The sequence below is a fragment of the Monodon monoceros genome, unplaced genomic scaffold (assembly GCF_005190385.1).
Source record: "Monodon monoceros isolate NGI ecotype Baffin Bay Population unplaced genomic scaffold, NGI_Narwhal_1 Super_Scaffold_11, whole genome shotgun sequence".
Taxonomy (NCBI): domain Eukaryota; kingdom Metazoa; phylum Chordata; class Mammalia; order Artiodactyla; family Monodontidae; genus Monodon; species Monodon monoceros.
The window spans coordinates 81,139,271-81,161,888 of NW_021703767.1; the positions used below are offsets into that span (position 1 = coordinate 81,139,271).

General features: G+C 43.4%; 1 protein-coding gene across 2 annotated transcripts in view; it reads left to right on the forward strand.

The window, feature by feature from the left end:
• Positions 1 to 14,806, forward strand: part of ETV5 (ETS variant 5) — a 56,215-nt gene extending 41,409 nt beyond the window's left edge. The window contains exons 9-13 of one of the 2 annotated variants that reach the window (XM_029215464.1): positions 123 to 182; positions 4,254 to 4,322; positions 4,471 to 4,640; positions 9,301 to 9,402; positions 12,313 to 14,806. In XM_029215464.1, the coding sequence (XP_029071297.1) occupies positions 123 to 182; positions 4,254 to 4,322; positions 4,471 to 4,640; positions 9,301 to 9,402; positions 12,313 to 12,534 (623 nt within the window). In that variant the 3' untranslated portion in view covers positions 12,535 to 14,806. Of the gene's footprint in view, positions 1 to 122; positions 183 to 4,253; positions 4,323 to 4,467; positions 4,641 to 9,300; positions 9,403 to 12,312 lie in introns of both variants that reach the window. The other variant, XM_029215463.1, reaches the window with a different exon arrangement.
• Positions 14,807 to 22,618: the final 7,812 nt, after the last annotated feature.

Sequence of the window (22,618 nt, forward strand, 5' to 3'; positions counted from 1 at the left end):
AAAAAGACATGACCTTGGAGCAGGAGAAGGTTTAGGGGCTTTCCTGCAGTGCTGCAGTTGGACCGATGTGCTGATTCAGCTGCAGAGGCTGACAGGAGTGTGTGTGTCTGTTTCTCTTTCAGAAGTGCCTAACTGCCAGTCGTCCTACATGAGAGGGGGCTACTTCTCCAGTAGCCATGAAGGTAAGTAGCTCTTTAAAAGATAATAATATTCAAGGAAGCTTAAAGTTGCACAGTTTCCGGGCTAAGATGTGAGATTGTAGTTTAAACCTTCCTTAGCTTGTGAACACGAGAGTTCACTTATCGTGATCCCCAGCTATCTCGCACACAGGGTTTGAGGCATGCTCTTGACCTGTGAGGGCTGCCATCCTTTTCCATAGTAATGACCCTAACTTTTAAGAGGAAAACACGAACCCGTCTGGTTTCCACCCTTCCATACAAGGAGGTTATGTATACATAGCTGTAGATAACACTATCACCTAAACTGGCACTTAGGAACTATGTCACGACTTGAGATGGTACCTTCAAGAGTTCTCTTCTGAACGCTGAAACAGGGAAGGATTTCTCTCTTAGAACACATTCCCCAGAAGTATGTCCTGTTTTCTGTCCTATACATCTCTCCATAAATACCTAGAGCAGTGTGATTCCCCAAACCTACAGCATCAGTCAGCTTCACCTGGGACTTGTTGGAAAAGCAGATACTCAGGGCCCACCCCAGACCTGCTGAATCAGAGTGTCCAGGGGAGGGGCCCAGCACTGTGTTCCAACAAGCCCTCCAGGCAATTGTGACGCGCGCTGACCTGAGAACTACAACTGCAGAGTCATGAGGCTCAGCTTGGGCTGCACATTAGAATCCCCTGGGGAACTGTTGAAACTTCTGATGTCCAGGCTTCACCCAGAGCAATTAAATCAGAGAGTCTCAGGTAGGACTCAGGCGTTAGTAGTTTGTAAAGCTTCCTGGGTGATTCTCATGTGTCCCAGGGTGACAACCACTGTTCTAGAGTTTTAGAGAAAGGTTGAAAGAGCCGGTAAGATAGCACTGTGAAGCATTGGCTGGTTATTGTGAGTGATTGGTTCACAAGAGTGGTCTCTATGGGTGGCTGCCTCCCACTGACTTGGTTAGAGGGGAGACCCAGTGTGGCTGCCACGGGCACCCGGGGATATTCTGAGTGTCCAGCCCTGGGAAGGAAGGGCAGTCTACTGGACCTCTGGCCGTGATCGGCACAGCTGTGTGGGGCTCTCTTCCAGGTTCCCGAATGTTTCTATAGCAGCAGTTAATGTCTGCAGCAGGCGAACTAGAAGGGAGTGAGGGAAGAGAGGGAGGAAAACACTTTGCATGATTACATCATTTAGAAAGGAGCATGCTCTTAAAGGAAATATTTTTAGTAAGGCATCGGGCTGCTTGCTACACACAGAATATCTGCGAGCTTGTGTTTTTCCCCCACTTCTTCCCTGACCCCATACACATTGAAGAAATTAGTTTCAAAGAGATCTGCATGCTTAATTGCTCTCAACTACCCTGACATGGTTTTTCTCTCCTCCTTATACGGGCTTGACCACAGATGCCCGTGAAATAGTGAGACAAGTGTTTCTGATTGGCATCTGTGATTACTAAGACAGCCATCCTGCCTTAGCGTTCACCTGGAATCTTTGCATACTGTTTGGAATCTTTCATTTCCACTTTGTCCCTCAAACAGGTTCTTCCTTCCTGCCACCTTTATTTGAGTGATTAGATGGTTGTGGCCACAACTGATGTAACTGCTGTGCAAATTCAACTGACTTAAATTTCACTTAAACCAACAGCATCTTCCAGATGTTTTAGAGAACCACACGTGGCAATGACTAGAAAGCACGAAGTACACCAAAACGATACTCATGGGCAGGGCTTCATCTGATTAGTTTGAAAAACCAAACCTAGAATTTAATCTAGATTTACATTTTTCTCCCTATATACTGTGAACTGTGAATGTATTTTCTTTACCTTAGAGGAATAAAAGCTCTAAAAATAAAATGGCAATTTTGACATGTGTGTAAACTTTGTAGTTTATTTATAATGACTTTATAATAAGGCTGTTAAAACATCACTGGAATAGCAAAATCCATGTGGAAAGTCAGGAAATACGTAGCTTCCTGGTAGCCAAGGCAAAAAGCATGAAGCATGATGGATTATGTAATTCTTGTTAATATAAAGTATAATAGTTTGTCATAAGTCAGTTTCCTAGTACCAACTTGGAAAATAAATTATAGGAGTCCCTGAATCCCTAACTTAAAAGTTAGTATTGCATTCTTAAATCTTTTAATGGAAACTATAGATTCCCTCGTATTTATTCAAATATTTATTGAGCACTTATGTACCAGGTGCTATAAGGAGGCTAAGATATTCAGGATATGTCCTTTTACTAAAGGAATTTAGAATCCATGACAATATAAGAAAAAGCTCTCATATTATCCAGTTAATCTCTTAATAGCACTTATCACAATGTACAAGTACTTACTGTCTTAATTTCTTACAATTATCATGTATTGCACACTTATGTACCAGGAGCTATTCTTAGCTCTCTATTGTAAAGATAAATCGGTCAATGGAACAGAATATGTATCAACTCATTAAATTCTCACAAGCCTATAAGTTGGGAATTATTATCTTCCCCAGTCTTCAGATGAGGAAATTAACTTGAGAGAAATTAATTAACTTGTTCGAGGTCACACAGTTAACCTAGGTCTATCAGTCTGGCTCCAGGGCCCACACTTTCCACACTACACCATGTCTCTTTTTTCCCTACTTTGTTGTCTGTCTCCACCAGTTGGGATGCAAGCTCCACGAGAGCAAGCACGGAGTCTGTATTCTTCTATCTACCCCCTTCTAGCACAGTGCCTGGCATAAATATTTATTGGAGTAAATACTAAATAAAATATACTTCCTTTGTAGTTAAGCAGAGAAATAATGCTTGGAGCTGAGGAAACAAAAATGAGTAATACAGAACCTTAAAACAGTCTGTTTCCTCCAGGTTGGGCAGTGTTTTCCCAACCCCAGGCCTCTTTAAAATTGTGCTGATCCTGCCAAGGAGAACTTGACCCGGGCTGATTGTGAAGAAAAAGAACAGATTCTTTCTTGGCACCTTTACCCAGGGATTTTAAGTCAGAGCAAATCCCTCTCAAAATCTAATGCTAGCCCTTCACTGCAGAGCAGCCTCCTCTGCCCTCCCCCTACCACGTACCTGACACTCATACGACTGGACCCCACGCCAGACGAACTGATCAGAGAACCAAGCACAGGGAGTACCACTGAGCAGACAGGAGCTCCTGGTGCTTCCTCTTGAGAAGTGTGCGGGTAGAGGAGAGTATGCAGGAGCACTCGCCCCCTGGAACAGGCTGGACCGCAGCCAAGGGTGTGGTCCCATCACTCCTGTCTACTAACTGGCTTTGGCTTGAGCCGCTGGCCTTGTCAGGGTGCCTGGTGACCTGGTGGTCAGCGTTGAATGCATATTAAGGGTTGGTGGGTTTAGGATGCCAGGCCATCCTTCTTGACACCTTCCACTTTTTGCCCTGCCGTCCTTTCATTTCCACTTACATGTGTTGTTGGACCAGTCAATTCCCCTTTGTTTCCTTGTCTATACAGTGAATAAGTTTTATTGACAGAAGGTCTCTTCAGATTCCTTCCACAGTGTCTGGAGGTGATAATACCTCCAACTTTTTGAAATTATTGCTTGTCACAATCCTGCACAGGCCCAAGCCTTTACTCATTTGGCATTGTTCTCTACCCTCCAAGCTTTTTCATGACTGAATGAGGTGTGTGGGCAGCCTAGACAAGCAGTAAGAAAGGTTGAGATTAATATTTGCTAAAAGGAAAACGGCTAGGCCACTTATAGATCAACCAAATCCACCCGGTGAGGCCAACTGAAATAGATGAGATGTCTTTTCAGATACAAAGGCTTAGTCACGGACACACTGATCCATGCAGACCTTGTAAGCAAGATGCAAAGGAACGTACAGGTGACTCAGCGCCTCCCTAGAGTCTCAGCTCTGATAGCAGGAACTGATGCTGCTCTGACTGAAGCGCAGGTGATTGCATCAGAACAGAACGTCTAAGTCCTGGTGAAGTTGAAGTTCCCTCCAAAATTCAGTCTGGCATAGATAGAGCACTTCATCAGGCTGAGGACCTGAAATGGTAGAATCCTATCTTAGTCCTTAAATCCAGAGTTTTCAGAGAACACAATTTGTTAAGCAACATGTTCTTTCTAAATTCTTCTTCAGGTTTTTCATATGAGAAGGATCCCCGGTTGTACTTTGACGACACCTGTGTTGTTCCTGAGAGACTGGAAGGTAAGTAGCCACATCCAGTTTGTTGGGAAGCTGGAAGGTTCAAGATGTCAGAGTACGTTCATCGGTCTTGATGCCAAATTAGTGTTTGCCCAAATCAGCTGAGAAACTTGAGACTAAAGTACCACATATGTGTCTTTGTCTCAAGCAGGCAAAGTCAAACAAGAGCCCACCATGTATCGGGAGGGGCCCCCTTACCAGAGGCGAGGTTCCCTTCAGCTGTGGCAGTTCCTGGTTACCCTTCTTGACGACCCAGCCAATGCCCACTTCATTGCCTGGACAGGCCGAGGCATGGAGTTCAAGCTGATAGAACCGGAGGAGGTAAGCGCTGGAAGATGGGATCAGGTGATTTGATTTGTTGATGTTTGTTCCTGTTCTCCACTGAGCCTTTTTACGGTGTTAAATATGCTCTTCCTTCTCATTCAGATTCTAGCCTGGCCAATGGGCTTGGCAGTGCCTTTTCTATTAATAGGACAACTTACAATTCACAGACAGGCAGAGTTCTCCACTGCAGAATATATAAAATGTATTAGTAGCACTTCTGCAAACTCTGGGGAGGGAGGCCATGAAGACTTACATTCTAATAGGGTCTGCTCTCTCTGTTGGAAAGTCTTTTTCAAGTGTTCTTTCAGTGATACCAACTTGTTTTGGTGTCAACCCTCATATGTCATAGCCTTATACCAGAGGTTACATGAACAGATTTTAAGACATTTTGGTAATATATTATAGGTTGCAACTACCCCACTGTGTATTTCAAATGGCTCTAACCTAGAGAAATAAAATTATCAGAGATGGGTCAATCTTAGGAAGTTAGATTTTTTTTTTTTAAATGTAGTATCACAATGGTTGAGAGAGGACACAAACCTTCATTATTTTGTTAATAGAAAGAAGAAACATTGTTACTGTCTGTTTGCCCAGACTCTTGACAGAAAGGCCAATGGACAGAACCAATACCATTTCTTCAAAAGGGGGAGGACATCATGGAACTCCTCCTTTCCTGAATATTGCAAAGTAAATTAAATCAGGCTCTGAGTTTGGCATATTTCAAAAGGGGTTGTTTTATGTTTGTTGGTTTTGGTTTTATGGCCACGCCACACGGCTTATGGGATCGTAGTTCCCTCAGCAGTGAGCGCTCGGAATCCTAACCCCTGGACCGCCAGGGAATTCCCAAAGGGGTTGATTTGATTTCTATTTGATTTAGAATCTAGAGAGATTATAAATAGAAAAGAAATAACTTCCCTGAAAATACGACATATGTTTCTTTTGGTAGCATATACTTAGGTGTTACATATTAAACCAGCAGAGCAAAATGTATCTTTGAGTTGGGTGTGATTGGAATGGGACCAATGCTCTCGGAAGGAGTTTGAACAGGGACTGCAGTTGTAGATGTTGTTCCATCAATTCCAGGGCTCACTTTAGCACACCAGGGGGACAGGTGGGTATGGGGGTTAACAGCAGGAGATTTGGAAGAAGAAAATAGCCTGAAAGTTAAGATGAGCAAAGGAGAATGTGTGGATTGGAGACTGAAGGAGAATCCTGACTGATAGGAGAGGAAGGCAGGCTTCATTAAAGGCAGTTAGAGAAGATATATGTATGGTGTTCCCGATCTTGCATCATTCACCAAAAAATAGAAATATGTCAACACCTCATATTGTAAACGGTTTCTGTTAAGAGTCAGTCTACTTTCAAAGCCAGAGTTTGGTACTGCCGTGTTTTCCTAAGGGTGTCTTTTTGGCTAAGTCGTGTTTAGAAGTGGAGCTGTGTTTGTGGCTTCCAGCCACACTGGAGAGCATCCGCCCTGCATTCTTTTCCTCATAACGTGGCCTGGTTTATGTGAGGCTTGAGGAAAGCATGTCGCCCAGACTCACTAAGGCTTTTTGAAAGTCAGTCTGTCATGTGGGCAGCCCTTATTGATTTATCTCATTGCAAACAGGAGCTTTTATTACTTTATTGCCACTGCCTCTGGCCTAAGCACAGGCTGTATAGCTGCAGGTAAACCTGGTTATTGAAAGCTGTTATAAAGCTTTATTGAATCTGCTGCTCTCCTACCAGTGGTAAAGAAAATGATGAACAGATGGCCAAGGGCCCCGGCTTTCTTAATAACGAAGCTAATACTAAGCCAGAATGCTCACATAAATGCCAAGCAGCCAAGTCACAGGGGAGGCCTGTGGTGGCCTTGAGCCTCCCTCAGCTGGTTGGACAGCTTTGTTTCTTCGGGAAGTACTTCTTTCCGCCGCACCTTGAAATCCCCGAGCATCCCATGAACTCCGAATATTCCATTCTCTTAACCCAGGATCAGCTCTGTTACACATGTGCACTTTGGCCTCGGGACATGCAGCATTTGAATTTTTTCGCTCTCTAATCCTTGTATAACTTGGTGGGCCCTACTCTTGTTACTGTCAGGAAGATACCAACTCCTCGAAAAAGCTGTAAGAAGTTGTCATGGGGGAAGCTTGAAGGGTGAAGCGGCGGAGGAAGCTGTTTGGGCCGTAATTGTAGGCAGCTGTGTGGCTGAGTAGTGCACTCTGGGTAATTATCCATAATATCCATTACACTGTGCATGGAAATTGTGGTTTTGGAACTGCTTTTGGCAGGCCTCCTAATCAAATGTCTTTTGATTGTCATCCAGCTTAGCACCCTCTCAATTATGACTGACTCGGCTTTAATCTGGAGCCATTTTAACTGTGAATCTGCATTAATGAATATTTTGGGGGGTAGGGTTGTTTGTTGAACATGTGGCAGATAACTGATGCCGTGGGGAGGTTTAAAAGGACGGGCTGCTAGAAAGAGCCGCTCCCTGCGCTGCGGCTGCTCTCTCTTAAAAAGGGAGGAAGAGACGTGAGGTTTTCTTGTTTGTTTGTTTTTAAAACTCCTTCGGCCTCCGTCCTCAAGATGCATGCTATCAAAGTAACGAATGTGAAAGATGAAAGAAAGGAGGAGCTTGTAGCTAGCTATTGCCTGCTCCCCTCCCCCAAGAAATGGGACAGCCCTAATTCCCAGCTGCTCTGCAGTTGTACTGCATCATGATTACTGCAGAAGGAGCAGCCCTGGTGAGGGCTACTGAATCAGAGGGCCCTGGCCCAAGAGGATGAGTCAGTAACTATGGCTACCCGAGCTGCTTTGAAGTCTGTGCATATATAAAACCTCTCTCCAGCAAGCTACTGCACATGCACGTGACAGCAAAGAGAGGTCACGGCTGAAGTTGAAAAATATTCACGAATTGTTTTCCACCGCTGACTATAGTAAAATGATGAGGCTGGGCTTCTTTTAAGGGTCCCTGCATCACTTGTGTCTGACAGCAGTTCAAGTACAGTTTCATGGTGTCGTTTCTTCTGAACAGGTAAAAGGACACGTATTGACTTAACAGGTTCTTTCTTACCCCTATTTCTGTTGGTTTAAAAATAGAAATTGGTTAAAAATAGAAGTTGGTTAAAAATTGAAATTGGTTAAAAACTGGTTAAAAACAGAAATTGATTAAAAATTGGTTTTATCTTCTCGGGACCTCCCTGGCGGTCCAGTAGTTAAGGCTCCACGCTTCCACTGCAAGGGACACCATTTGATCCCTGGTCGGGGAACTAAGATTCTGCATGCTGCTTGGTGCAGCCAAAAATAATAATAGTAAAATAAAATGTTTGTCTTCTTTAACCAGGCTATGTATTTTTGGTTCATTTTGTCTTTTGGGCCATTTCAAAGGGTGCAATGTGGAGAAAGGGGGAGAGCCAGGGATAATCGTGTGTGCCGTGGGGCACAAAGCAAACGAATGGAAATTTAACTTTCACACAGTGTCTTGCAAGGCAGAGTGGAATCGTGGCTATTGAATTACTGTAATATAATTAGGACAGATGCATTCTTCCTTACTTACCAGATTATTTTTGGTATTTATTAAAGGTCATCTTAGAATCCTGAATTCAGAAGATGTTGTTTTCATTCTGTCCCAAATACTTTTAAAGAATACTTCAAGTGAAATGTGGTTTTATGATCCACCTTTTCCACTTGCAGTCTCCCTACTTCTCATCCCATGTTTTTCATCTTTTTTTTTTTAATAAAAAGGAATGTAGTTATTTTGGTTTTTTAAGTTTCTAAAACTGACCCAAAATGTTCAAAACATGATCCCTGGTTTGCATACATTTAAAGAACTCATGTTTCCAAGGTTATTCTTCTCTTACCTCGACAGTCATCCTTATAAGTAGGATTTGGGATGTTGAGATACTTGAGAACAGAAATTGCTTGGCTGTCCTGCTGAACTCCACTAGGAAGTTTTCTTGCTATAAGGTCTCTTTGCCCAAACCTCCAATTACACCCCCCCATCACTGCACCTCAGAGGTGGACCAAGTTGGATATAATGCACTTCAGAACTGTTTGGGAAGCCCTGTTAATTTTTCATTAAGTGGATAATGGTGCTACATGTTTTAATGTCCATTCTGCAAGTCTGCTGGGAGCAGGGGATTGGATGGCAGCAGGCTGAAATGATCCGATTCCCCTTTACTCCATGAGCTGCTATAAGTAAACATCTACCAGCCCCTCTCCAATCTTATTAGAATTGAACTTTTGCTCTGCTGGCCCATTAGCAACTCACCAGTGTGTTTCTAATGTTTCAGGAATGACCATTCTAATTATTCCTTATTGACTGCTACAGAAACCATAGCACTTAATGGCAACATGCTAATGGTCTATGGGTATTGGTCGATAATTCATATGTGGAGAAACAGTAGAGAGCCTGCTTCCTCTGGGATGCTAGCCGAGCCCTCTGCAATCTTAAAGTGCTAGGATTTTTCCACCTCTAGGTCTCACCTCTTAGCATTTGACTGAATCATCACCTTTGCTGAATGTTTGGTCTTGAGGGAATTCAGTGCTTTTCCTTCCAGGTCAGAGAAATGGGTCACTGACCAAAGCAGTCAGGTTCTAGAACTGGCTCTCCTGGGATTGGGAGGAAACCACTAAGCCCAGGGAATGAGTTTCCATTGCTCTCCTGTCTCTTTAGGTCGCTCGGCGTTGGGGCATTCAGAAGAACCGGCCAGCCATGAACTACGACAAGCTCAGCCGATCTCTACGCTATTACTATGAAAAGGGCATCATGCAGAAGGTGAGCGATTACTAGAGACGCTTAGACCACTCTGACCACTCTCAAAGAAAATGTCAAGGGCTTCTGAAATAAAACTGTATGTGATGACTGGGAGGACATGTTAGCCTCGTAAGTAATTCTGTGATAGGAAAAACATCTCGGAAAAACTTAAGTTAAATGAGATAATAAGGAGCACCTTTAATGCTGTTGGGTACGTGAAAGCCAACGGTTGTGTATGGAAGACACTGTAGGAAAATTAGGCTCCTCTGCTTTAAACTGTCTCTACTTACAAAAACATCCAGACATTTAGGCCAACTATTATATCCATAAAGGAGCAAGTGAGGGAATCGACTTGAAGGTCTCCCCTCCCATGAGAGCTTAGGCGAAGTCTTTAGTTGAAACACCGAGACCTCCAAATATGTTGGTTTAATACTCCCAAAAGTGTTAGGGCAGTAAAAAAAAAAAAAAAAAATCGTATTTCTCTTTTAGAACCTTAGAAACTGGAACTCAAGTTAAAAACGCAAGGTTTGCAAAACGGCAGAATCACCTGGTAGCAGGTAGCAGAAAAAAGTGTAATTTTGAGGAAGCCAATACAAAATCCTTATTGCGATAGGTGGTGAAGATCCACAATCTTAAAATCCTGTGGATAGGCAGAAGATGAGAATGGAAAATCTTTGATTGGTTTTTCTTAGCCATCAGATTTTATACTGTACCGTTGCCCAGATTCTAGCATTTACACATTTAAGCAGTCTACCTGGTAGATGCCAAGATGTACTCAGAAGTATATGGTCATTGCTGCTGAGAACTTGTCTACGCTGAAGCCAGGCTTATCTTTCTCAGAGGCAGGTGGTAATATGACCCCATATTCCTCTCATCTCCTTAAAAAATACTAAAACAGCTTTTCATGGATGGTCTTCTGGATAAGATCCAGACTTTTTAATGCTTCATACAGGCTCAAGGCACCATTAAACCCTCATTTCCTCACTTGTACTTGGCTGCTTTCACTAGCACAGCCATCTTTCTCTTAATATATTTGTTTACCGAACAATACATATCACATTCATGTAAGTTACCAAGCATACTTTGAAATGAAAAAATACCTATTAAACTACCGTCCTACCGAAGAACACTCCTAACGCCTTCATTGCCTGGCCAGCCCCTACTTGTTTTCTCAGTAAATCACCTCTTTACTCCAAGAATCTGAAGTTCTCAGGCTGAGTTACATGGTCCCTCTTCTGCTTCTGAGAGCACCTGGGCTCATCTCCATCACTTCCCCTACTGTCTGTATTGTAAGTTACTCCCTGGCTTGTCAGTATCTGCTACAGGAGTATCAGCTCCTTTGGGGCAGGAGTGAGGGTTTGACTTCAGTGCTTGTCACAGAGTGAATAGATAGATACTCTAGGATGGGTGGTCACCCCACCCAACTTCCGCCCTTTTTTAAAGGGTTAAATTCAGTGGGGTTTTAATACGTGCACAGGGTACTGCAGCCGTCACCACAATCGGTTTGAGAACATTTTATCACCTTAAAAAGAAACTCTGAACCCATTATCAGTCACTGCCTTTTCCCCCTCAAACTTCACACACACTCTCTCCCCTTTTAGTTTTAACATTATCAGGTAGAATCCTAAACTCAGGAAGGAGGGCCATTACTCCTTTGCTGTTCCCAACTCCAGATCCAGTCTGAGGGAATGTAATCAAGACACAGTTAACTTGAACTAATGGCAACGAGTTGTCCCTATGAACTTGTTCCTAGGTTTTCTAAGGAAGTAGGAGAGAATTTTCTGAGAATAAAACAGGCAAAAAGTACAGGAAGGCACAGGAATGAGACTTGGGGGGCTCAGATCCAGTACTGCATTTATGCTTTAAGGAAAGTCAACCTTCCAAAGCCTGTTTCCAGTAAAAATGTAGATAATAGTCCCTAATCTAATCTCAAAGGGTAATATATGTGAAAACATTCTAGAAATAGTAATGTGCTATCCAGTGTAAGAGATCATTGTTATATTTATTACATGACCCATGAGTAAATGAGAACTAAATAAAAGAGGAGTGGTAGCATGCCCGTCTTGGGAGGGACTCAGAAAAGCAGTAGTCCCATACCCTCGGTTTTTGAAAGGGAAGATTGAGGTTGAGAGGTTGAGACTTGTTAGCGACTGAGCCAAGGCTGGGAGCCAGCCACTCCTGGCTTATGAGCTGGTATCATTGCCACTATGTCCTCCTACTTCCCTCTTCCACATACGTGAGCTGACTCTTGGGCCGGGGAAGGAGAGATTTAACAACCCAAATAGGGATGATTGATTGTATACATCTGCCACCCTTAATCAAGACCATTTGGTTCTTGTAATATTATAATGCATAAAATTCATATAAAGGTAGTCATCAGTTCCTTCAGTGTAGCAGAACCATGGAATGAGTAATGTAAAACTGCAGGTAAGTCAAAACAGTTCTGTTTGGTTTTGGAACAAACTTAAAATTCCCACACAGCTCTCTGAATTCCTAGCCCTTCAGAGCAAAGCTGTCCTGGGAAAACTGTAAACTTTGGAGGGAACTGAACACATGGTCTGACTCCTGCATCTTTCAATCCTTATATCTTGTAATATCAGGCACCAACCTCAGCATAACCATTGTTTCTAGGCTGTGAGTATAACACAGTGAGGATTTTCTTTTAAAAGAACCTAATATGAGTTTGAAATTCAGATATTCTTTTCAACTGCTAAGCTGTGGTGTCAACAAAACACTTGGCAGGTAACAGGTTCCCACAGTTTATCAAAATAAATCTGAATGATTTGGATAATCAGCTACCAATGAGCCTCTTGGTCCCTGGCTCCCTGAGAGCTTGGTGACTTACAAATATCTCATCCTTCCCTTGGTGCCCTGGCCCCGGCCCACGCCCTGTTCCAGCTGGGCCTCATAAGGTGTGTTTTCTCTCTTCAGGTGGCTGGGGAACGATACGTCTACAAGTTTGTCTGCGACCCCGATGCCCTTTTCTCCATGGCCTTCCCCGACAACCAACGTCCGTTCCTGAAAGCGGAGTCTGAGTGCCACCTCAGCGAGGAGGACACCCTGCCACTGACCCACTTTGAAGACAACCCTGCTTACCTCCTGGATGTGGACCGCTGCAGCAGCCTCCCCTATGCCGAAGGCTTTGCTTACTAAGTTTCCGAGCAGCTGAGCGGCCAAACCCTAGAGCTAGCAGTTCCCATTCAGGCAAACGAGGGCAGTGGTTTTGTTTGTGTTTCTGGCTGTTCCCAAAGCTTGCCCTTTGAGTATTATCTGGAGAACCCAAGCTGTCTCTGGATCGGCACCCTTAAAGACAGATACCTTGGCAGGGGAGTGGGAACAGGGAGGGGCAGAAAACCACCAAAAGGCTGGTGCCTCAACTCTGAACCTGACAAGGTTTCTGGGAAAGCAATTGAAATGGAGCCTCCTTCCCATGGACAATATATGCAAGGCAATACCTTGTTCAGGTTGGTACCCACAAACCAGGACAGAGTGTGTGACAATCTGCATTGATCATGGACTACTAAATGCCTTTACGTAGAAGGGCTCTGATTTGCACAATTTATTGAAAAAGATGTCACAAACCCATAGAAGAGGAGGTAGGCAAAGTTGGGGAGGCTCAAACCATGAAGGGTTACAAATATATCTTAAAACTCAGAGAGCCCTTCCAGCTTAATCTGAAATGTTTCCTCTTGGTCTGGAAAGAAGGGGAAAAAGGATGAACAGCTGTTACCCACTCCATGGTTCTCAAATAATAAACCATTGCTACCCTTGGGAACCTTCTGGCCATGTGGTCACCAAGTAGAGCAAGCCCCCTTTCTCTTCCCAGTCACATGGCTGTGTGTGTGGATGGCTTTAATTTTAGGAGAAGGGTGATTAACACTTTTGACAGTATTTTGTTTTGCTTTGATTCGGGGGATTGTTTTGTTTTGGTGGTTGTTTTGGAAAAACAGTTTATAAACTGATTTTTGTAGTTTTGGTATTTAAAGCAAAAAAAAACAAACCTTTTGGTAACTGTGCACTGCGCCCTTTAAACAGGGCAGTGCCAACTTATGAAGACGCTGCAGCTTGAAAGGGGCTTTGCTGGGGGTGTCCCCTTAGCCGAGTACAAGCCCTCTTTTATTGCCTGCTTTGTGCTTTCTGCACCAGACAGCCTGATGGAACATTTGCACCTGAGTTGTACATTTTTGAGGTGTGCAGGGCAGCCTGGACACACCATTTAGATTCTATGTGTATAGTCCCCCACGTTCCCTCACATGCCCTCTCTGGAAAGCATATGTACATAATACATGTCATGTCCATTTGAAACCTGGTCACCTGGTGAAAACCCCAGGTAGGGATTCTTCCCTGGGTATGACTGATGACAATTTCCATATCAGTTTGTTTTGTTTTCCTTTTTCTTTAATTTTTGGACTTGAAACCCTGCATATGATTCAATAGGGTTTGAGACTTATGTGCGACACTGACAGGTAAAGCAGTACTAGCATCTTAGTTTCCTGCCACTTTAAAAAAGGTTTTCTCCGATTGCTGTATTATATTGGGAAAGTTTTAAATAACCCAGCTAAAGCTATATGAAAGTTAAGCTCAAAGTAGTGGAAAAAGAATTAGAAAGTGGTAGCACCTTGCTGCCTGCTGATAGGATTCTGTGCTTCCCCTGACACCTAGCACACAAAGAATGACTATGCTACTCTTCATATGCGAAGGACAGTGCTTTGAGTTGTTTCTCTATTGATGGAACCGCTCTGTAGTCTCAAACAGTCCCCCTGGTGACCAGGAGCACATTTGTGAAGAGGGTCACAGAGATAAGGGGTGCATTTTATAGCTATGGAAATACAAGATTTTCCTCTCTTGGAAGCTAATTAGCCCACAAAGGTATTGAACCTGTAGCTTGGGCCTTAATTAGCGTTGTATTCTAATCAAAGGACTTTCCAAACCGGTATTTATAGCTTTCTAACCTACACATAGTCTATACATAGATGCATATTTTACCCCCAGCTGGCTAGAGGTTAATTTGTTGTAAATGCTGTATAGGATTTGTTTTTTCCTTTCTTTACTTATCCGGGTTTGGGTTTTGTTGGGTTTTTTTTTTTTTTTTTTGATGGATTTATGCTGTCTTAGCAAGTACTGAAAAGAATCCTCTGTAGCCTGAGCTCCCCTCCCCTGCTGTAGCCACGTGGCCTGTGCTGTCTCGGGACACAGGATGGCAGCATCACCGTTGCTTTCCCATCGGATTCATGCACCTCCCTGATGGTTTTGTTTCTTTGTTCTTGTTTTTGCTTCTTTCCAGAGTGTGGAAAGTCTACAGTGCAGAAAGGCTTTAACCTGCCAGTTGATTTGAAATACTTTCCCCTGCGCAGGGCCGTTTGCATCCTGCCAAGCTGCGTTATATTCTGTACTGTGTACAATAAAGAAGTTTGCTTTCAGTTTACCAAGTGCCTGAAACCCGCCTCTTTCTTGCCCTCAGTGGTCTAATCTTGAAGCAAGCAGAAGCCACCTGGCATCTTTCTTTCCCCCTCTCAGCTGTTTAGCCTTAAGACTGTGGAAGTTGATAGTTTGTGTACAACTGCCCCATCGCCTCATCTCTTAAGTGTACAACTGCCCCATCGCCTCATCTCTTAAGCTCTGACCAAACATTTGACCCAAGAGAGTAGGAGAGTAGAAAGCAGAGCGGGTTTCGCAGCCAATGGTGAGCAGACACCACCCCCTCTCCTTGAACCCACCTACTTGCCAACTTTCAGTCAACTTTTTTTTTTTTTTTTTGCGGTACGCGGGCCTCTCACTGTTGAGGCCTCTCTGTTGCGGAGCACAGGCTCCGGACACGCAGGCCCAGTGGCCACGGCTCACGGGCCCAGCCACTCCGAGGCAAGTGGTATCTTCCCAGACCGGGGCACGAACCCGTGTCCCCTGCATCGGCAGGCGGACTCTCAACCACTGCACCACCAGGGAAGCCCTTAGTCTTCTTTTTTTTAAAGCATAGCTCACGCTTGGGCCCTGGGTTGCATGTAAAAGATCACTAACTAGGCTAGGACTTTCGAGTTCCAAGATACATCCAGCTCAACCCCCTAGATGGATTCTCGGAAAACCAGACAGAAGTTAAGACCACCCATTCCCTAGTTTTCCCTCCCAAAAGGTTTGACCTTAAGGAGTAGAAATTTTCCTAATAGTTCCCTCAAAAACAACAACTTAGGAAGGCTTATGGCTGTTTGTTTATTCTAGCCATAGAGCAATAAAAACCTTTCTTCCGAGTTTGAACCATGTTACCGAACCAGGTTCATTCTATCACCCAGCAAGCCAAAATGCTGAGACACCGAGGTTTGCAGCAGAAAGAGGGCCTAATAGGAAAGCAGCAAAGAGAGGAAACAAGAAATCAAGTCTGAAAACTGCCTCCTACAAGGCAAGGGGCGGGGATATTTATAGGTTTAGGAATCAAGCGTCAGGGCCGACTGAGGCATGGGGAGCATGGGAAAGGTGATTGGAAAAAGGTGCGGGAATCGAGGTTCTGCAATAGGCTATTATAGGCCTCTGCACATCTTGAGGGTGGAGTTTTCAGCCCGGTGTCGAAAGGTCACCCAGCGGACACCGCGCATGCCCAGTTGGAGGGTCCGTGCTCCTGTCCAGTCTTAACCAGCCCAGCTCCAACTAGATACACACAGCTGACTCCAAGTTCCCGAAAATATCTCAGGCAAACATTGTTTAGGCCACGTGCTCCTTGGAGGACATGGCAGGTCTTAAAACAATGTTGATTAGAGAATGCAGGTGAAATGAATTTAACTCATGATTTCGGGAATATACATATCACTTGGGAAAAGTTTGCAGGGCTCTCTGCAGTATTAGGCCTTTTAGTGTTCTCATTTCACCCTTTTTCTGCACCTTAATTTGGGCTTTTCAAGACTCCTGTTACAGTAGAGAAATGAGTAGATCTTTTTTTCAAGCCTATAACAGAAGGCTTTCTGTGAATTTATCTGCTATATTTCTTTCACTGTTTTACAAGCCCTAAGTGTAGAAACATCTGAGCCTGAATTGGTGCACAGCCGCTTGAATCGAAGCTTGTGAGGAATGAATGTCTGCCACATAAACCCATTGGCTTCGACAGATTAAGAGATGCTTGGGGAGAAGGCAAGGGAGCCAGGACAAAGCAAGCTCTGCCACTCAGCTTCACCATGATAAGACTTTGACAATCAGCTCCCTATTATTCATGGGCTCATTATCCCCCTGGGCCCATATCCAAATCGTTAACCTAATGCAGGAGGTCACCAAACACTGGGCCTCCCTTCTCCTGTTGGGCACTAGGATAAGAAAGCCCAGAAAATGTGAAGTTTACTCTTCATCGAGGTCCCCGTTCTCGAGCCAAGTCAAGGAAACAATGCTTTTTCAGTTGTTAGATGACAAAGAAGTAGTGTGAGGGCAAAAGAATGCGGTTTTGAGAGCCAGAGTATGTGCAGAATCTAAATTGTAGTGCAGCTGGGACAAATGTAAACTAATGTGGGAGAAAAACACTCACGTACCCAGACAGTTGGAAACCTTGGAGAGACAGTCCGTTGCCCGGTGGTACAGGTGGCTGGGGCTTAGTGTGTGGCTTCTAAAACACAAGCAAAAGGAAAAGAAGCTGGAAAATCATCAGTTTTATCGCATATACAATGTAAGCATTGATCTTATTCAGCACAAGTGTATTTAACTTAGCGGGATGGGGGTGAAAGAGGCACACAGACAAGCCACTGTGTCCTTCTGATCCCAGCAAAGACACCAGTGTCCCATTCGGAAGGGGCCCCTTGAATGACCAGCCTTTACTTAGCTCCTCCAATTTAAGAGCTGGCTCTACACCCAGGCCTTGTTGACCTTGGCAGTGGACCTCAGATAGCTAACGTTTGGATAGCACTTCACAGTTTACACAGTACATTTTCATCTGCATTATCTTTTTGGCAGACTTTCTTAAATGGTAACACTTTGCTGAAATTGAATCTGAAAATATTCACGGCTGTTAGCCTCCAAAATTACTTTTTTGGAATGTTCTCAGTGGCTACTGTGGAAAGAGGACTGGACACTGGGAGGTGGAACATTGGGGCTCTGGCCCCAGTTCAGGGATTGATTGGATTTGACTAGATGATCTCAGAGGGCCATCCTGGCCTAACCTCCTACATCAGTGAGGGCACTGATGAATTGTTACTTCCCAAATCTCTTAGGAAGTAAAGGAGAAAGGAGTTCCTTGGAAATTCAGAGGGTGTGTGTGTGTGTGTGTGTGTGTGTGTGTGTGTGAGAGTGTGTAGGCAGATTTAACAGTTAACATCATTCTCACCTTTGAGCAAGCTCTGAAGATTGCTCAGTCCCACCATTAAAGGCATGTTTGTTGATTCCCTAAGCATCCACAGAGCACCTACTAGATGCCAGACACTGCTGGATACTGAAAATAGAGATTTAGGATGGCATTTTCAAATAAATCCCTGTTCTTGACCTTGTAAATGTTTAAATGCTCTACTCTCCAGCTCCTACTTCAACACTACTGGCATTGTCTTAGTCTGACCACATTGACCAGAGGCCAAGGAGGCTGGGGCATTTATCTACCAGTTAATTCCCCTACTGCTTGAGGATCAACCCCAGGGAGGCTAACACTCCAATGTACTTCCTACCAGGAAGAAAAGAAGAGCAGGTATCAGTGTGCTGGGCACTGCTGGCAGGAGACCTGGAGTAGACATCATGGTGTTCGCTATGACCACCTTGAACACTAGCAGGGCTCTCCTGCGTGACCTGGCTTCTTTGTCTCCATACTTAAGGTGGGTGATTCTTTGCTTCCATCATTCCATTAACAAACATATATCAAACATCTATTGTTTGTGAGACACCATGATAGACGCTTCCGCAGGGGTTGGGGAGAGGGACCTCACAGTGAAACCCACCCTCCCCTTAGCTCACAGGCTAGTGGGAGAAACATTTGTCTGCATGAAACCAGAATACAAGTTATAGCATACTGAGTATTACTCACCCAATGAATAGTGCCTGTTCTATGCCAGGTACTGCTCTAGGATCAGTGGAGGGGAAAAAATAGATATAAATCTTTGCTGAGGATCTTACATCTGGGGAAGGGAGCAAAAAAACAAATGAAACAAATAAATGATAGTATTCATTAGATGATGTTAAGTACCACGGAGAAAAATTAAGCAGGAAAGGGATATGCTGAGTGATGGGGATGGGGGTTGCAATTTTAAATAGGAGGGTCAGGGAAGACCTCACATTTGAGCAAAGACTTGACAATAAATACAGAAGTAGCCAGATGGTTATCTGAAGGAAAAACATGTAGCCAGAGGAAAGAGCAAGGCCGTGAGACTTTGAATATGCTTGGACTATTTATGGAATAGCAAGGCCTGTGACAATGGGTCAGAGGGAGTGAGACAGGGCACAGTAAGAGAGAAAGTCAGAAAAGTAACTGGGGACGTATCATCTAGGGCCCTGTAGGTTTTTTAAGGACGCTGGCATTTACTCTGTCAGTGTTTAGCTGTTAGAGGTCTTGAGCAGAGAAGTGACATAATCTGATTTATATTTCAAAGGATCACTGGCTGCTGAGTTGAAATCAATTGCAGGGGAGTAAGGGAGGAAGCAAGACCAAGGAGTAGACTATTGCAGTAATCCAGGTGGGGCGAGATGGTAGTCTGGACCAGGGCATGAGGAGGTCATATTCCAGATATATTTTTAGGTAGAGCCAATAGGTTTTGGATTGTAGAGTGAGAGGAAGAAAGGAGTCAGTTCCGACTCCAAGGTTTTTGGCCTGAGTACAGGGAAGCGTGAGGTTGCCATTTACTGAGATAGAAAAGCCTGAGGAAGACAAATGGAGGGTGGGAGTAGGGGAAGAAGAGGCACTGTGTTTTAGACAAAATAACTTTGAGATGCCTGTTAGAAATCCAAATGGTAATGTCGACTTGGATATACAAGTCTGGAGTTTAGGGGAGAGATCCAGGCTGGAGAGAGAAATTAGGAGTCATCAGTATGTAAGAGAGTATTTAAAGCTGAGACTGGATGAGATCACTAAGGGAATAGGTCTAGGGAGAAAAAAGAAAGCCCTGAGACACTCCAAGATTAAGAGGTTGGGGAGATGAAGAACAGAGGAGACTGCAAAAGAGTGTCTGGTGAAGTAGGGGTAACCAGGAGGATATTTCCAGGAGACAGATCAACAGGTGCTTCTGATGTGTCAAGTAGGGTGAGGATGGGCACTGAGTTGGCAACAGTGGAGGTCACGGGTAACTCGCACAAGCCATTTCCATGGAGTGAGAGAGATAATAGATAGAACTGATTGATACTACTGGAATCCAAGGGAGGTTTGTGTTTACTCTCAGCTGGGGACAGGGATCAGAGAAAGCTCCATGGATTCCAAAATCCTGGGTTTGAGTTCAGCCCAGTCTCTCTCACTAAGCCCTTCCATTCTCAGATTCTCAAAATCTGAGAGAGGCTTAGGAATCCCGGCCAGGTGACCCGCCCAGAAGGTATAGGGTGAGCCATTTGAGGATAAAGAAGAGGTGAGGATGCTGTTAACCAACACCTTTCCCATCCCTATGAGATTCTCTTCTTGTTTTGTGCTCTTAAATTTCTTTTTTTGAAATGTTAAGTGTTTTTTAAATAACTTTTTTTCATATTACACGATTAGCATATGTTCTTTGTAGAAAAACAGAAAAAGACATAGCCCAAATTTAAAACTACTCTGAAAACTCAACATGGAGATCACAGTTAACACTTTACTTCATTTCAGATGTCTTTTCTCTGTACTGTTATTCAAATGTGGTTATACTATATATTGTACGTAGTTTTGAAATTTATTTTTTAACAATATATTTTGAACATCTTTCCATATCATGAAATATTCTCCTACAATACCTGCCTGCATGCTATCCCAAAGTACGTATGTAATGTGACATATTTAAGCAGTCCCCTTTACTGGAGGTTAAGGCACCACAAATATATATACAAAACCAAGCCAAGTGATCTTCATCCCCCAAAATCAAATAAACAAAAAATAACAATTTGGGCTTTTCCTAGTGCTTCTAATTAGCAGCCAACTCCTATTAATTTTACCATCTAAATATTTCTCAGACCCATCTCCGTCATCACTGCCATAACCAATTCGCCATCATCTCTCACCTGGGCTGTTGCAATCACCACCTAACAGGTCTCACCACGTCCACTCTTATCCCACTCCCACCCCTTCTCCACATTGTAGTCAGAGTGATTCTTTTTTAAGCTGAAGTCATTCCCCTTCTTGAGACTTTAATGATACCCACTGGAACACCTAAAATTTAAAAAGACTAACAACACTAAATGTTGGCAAGGATGCAACGCTTGTGGGACTATAAAACAGTACAACCACTCTGGAAAACTGTTTGACAATTTCTCTTTTTTCTAGAAATAAGTAATATTTTGAGTTTTTAAAATACTTTTCTGAACACACATTTCCGGTATCTGGTACAGTGAACCAAATGTCCATTTTTGTGTAACTCATGAAGTAGTGGTTTCATCTATGCCATCTCCCTCGCCAAAGTATTAAAACCATTTGACATTGTTCTTCTAAGTCTTCACAACAGCCCTGTGAGGTAGGTGGTATTGGCCCCATTCTACAGATGGGGAGGTCTAGGCACAGAAAGTTTTAGTGGCTCCTCGAAAGCCACATGGCGTGACAGTGTGGCAGTGCTCCAGTGTTTGGCAATTTCTTATCAAAGTAAATACATATACTCTATGATCCAGCAATTTCAATTTTAAGTATTTATGCATGAGAGAGATAAACATGTGTTCACAAAAAGACCTCTGCAAGAACATTTATATAAGCTTTATTCACACTAGCCACCAAAACAACCCAAATGTCCATCAACAGGAGATCAGATAAACAAGGTGTGGTAACCATAGAACAGAATACTACTCAGCAATAAAAAAAAGAATGAACTATGGCGATAAAGATCAGAAAGTGGTAGCAAGGGTTGGGTAGGCATTTTATTTTACATTAGTTATTCCTCAAAAAAATACATATAGTCATTTCTTGGGATAAAACCAAAATCCTTAACTTGGCCTTACAAGGTAAGTCCTTGCCTATCTCTTCAGCTTCACCCTGCACAGTTCTCTCCCTTATTTGTTCCAGTGCCCCTGGCCGCCTTCTGGTGTCTCAACTGTACGTTGCTCCCACCCTGAGACAAACTGTTCCCTGGACCTGAAATGTTACACTGCCTCCAAGTCCATCCCTAACCTCCAACCAGCTCAACCTCCACACATACTTTAATCCCAATTCCGAGGTCTCCGCAGGTGAAGACAATCTACTAATCCAGCAAATAAGTGAATAATTTTTTTAAATTAATTTACTATTTTTTATTTTTAGTTGCATTGGGTCTTCCTTGCTGCACGCAGGCTTTCTCTAGTTGTGGCGAGCCTGTGCACTCTTCCTTGCGGTGCACGGGCTTCAGTAGTTGTGGCACGTGGGCTCAGTAGTTGTGGTTTGTGGACTCTAGAGTGCAGGCTCAGTAGTCATGGTGCACGGGCTTACTTGCTCCGCAGCAGGTGGGATCTTCCTGGACCAGGGCTCGAACCCGTGTCCCCTTCATTGGCAGGCAGATTCTTAACCACTGTGCCACCAGGGAAGTCCTAAGTGAATAATTTTAATTGCCTGACCTTCCTAGATATGTTCTTTTCTACCATTGTATACTTTTTCAGCACTCACTATCTTTTTTTCATAGCACGTCTCATAATTCTGAATTATTCACTTATTTGAAAGGTTAGTTGATTGTCTTCCCCAATAGACTATAAATTCCATGAAGGCAGGACCATGTCTCTTTTGCTACTGCTTTCTCTCCAACACAGAGTAGATGATTGTAAAATATCTATTGAACAAGTAAATACAGTAATATGCATCTTTATTCATATATGACTTTCAGGATAAATTCCTAGAGGATAGATTGTTTGGGCAAAGTGTAGGCACATTTTAAGGTTATTTATGTGAACTGCAAAAGACCCACCAAAAAGATTGTATTAATTTGTACCTGTATCAGTAGGGGACTACCTGGTTCTTACAACCTCTGTCTACACTGGGCATTATTTACATTTACACATCTATTTACCATTCCTGTCTCGTCTTTCTTTATTCAAATGTTATTTATTGAGCACCTGTTACATACCATGTACCAAGGTGGATGAATTAGATCAGTAGTTTTCACATTTCTTGCTTACATACCCTCTAAAAGAATTTTGAAAAACAAGGCACCCTTTAGCACTATTTTAA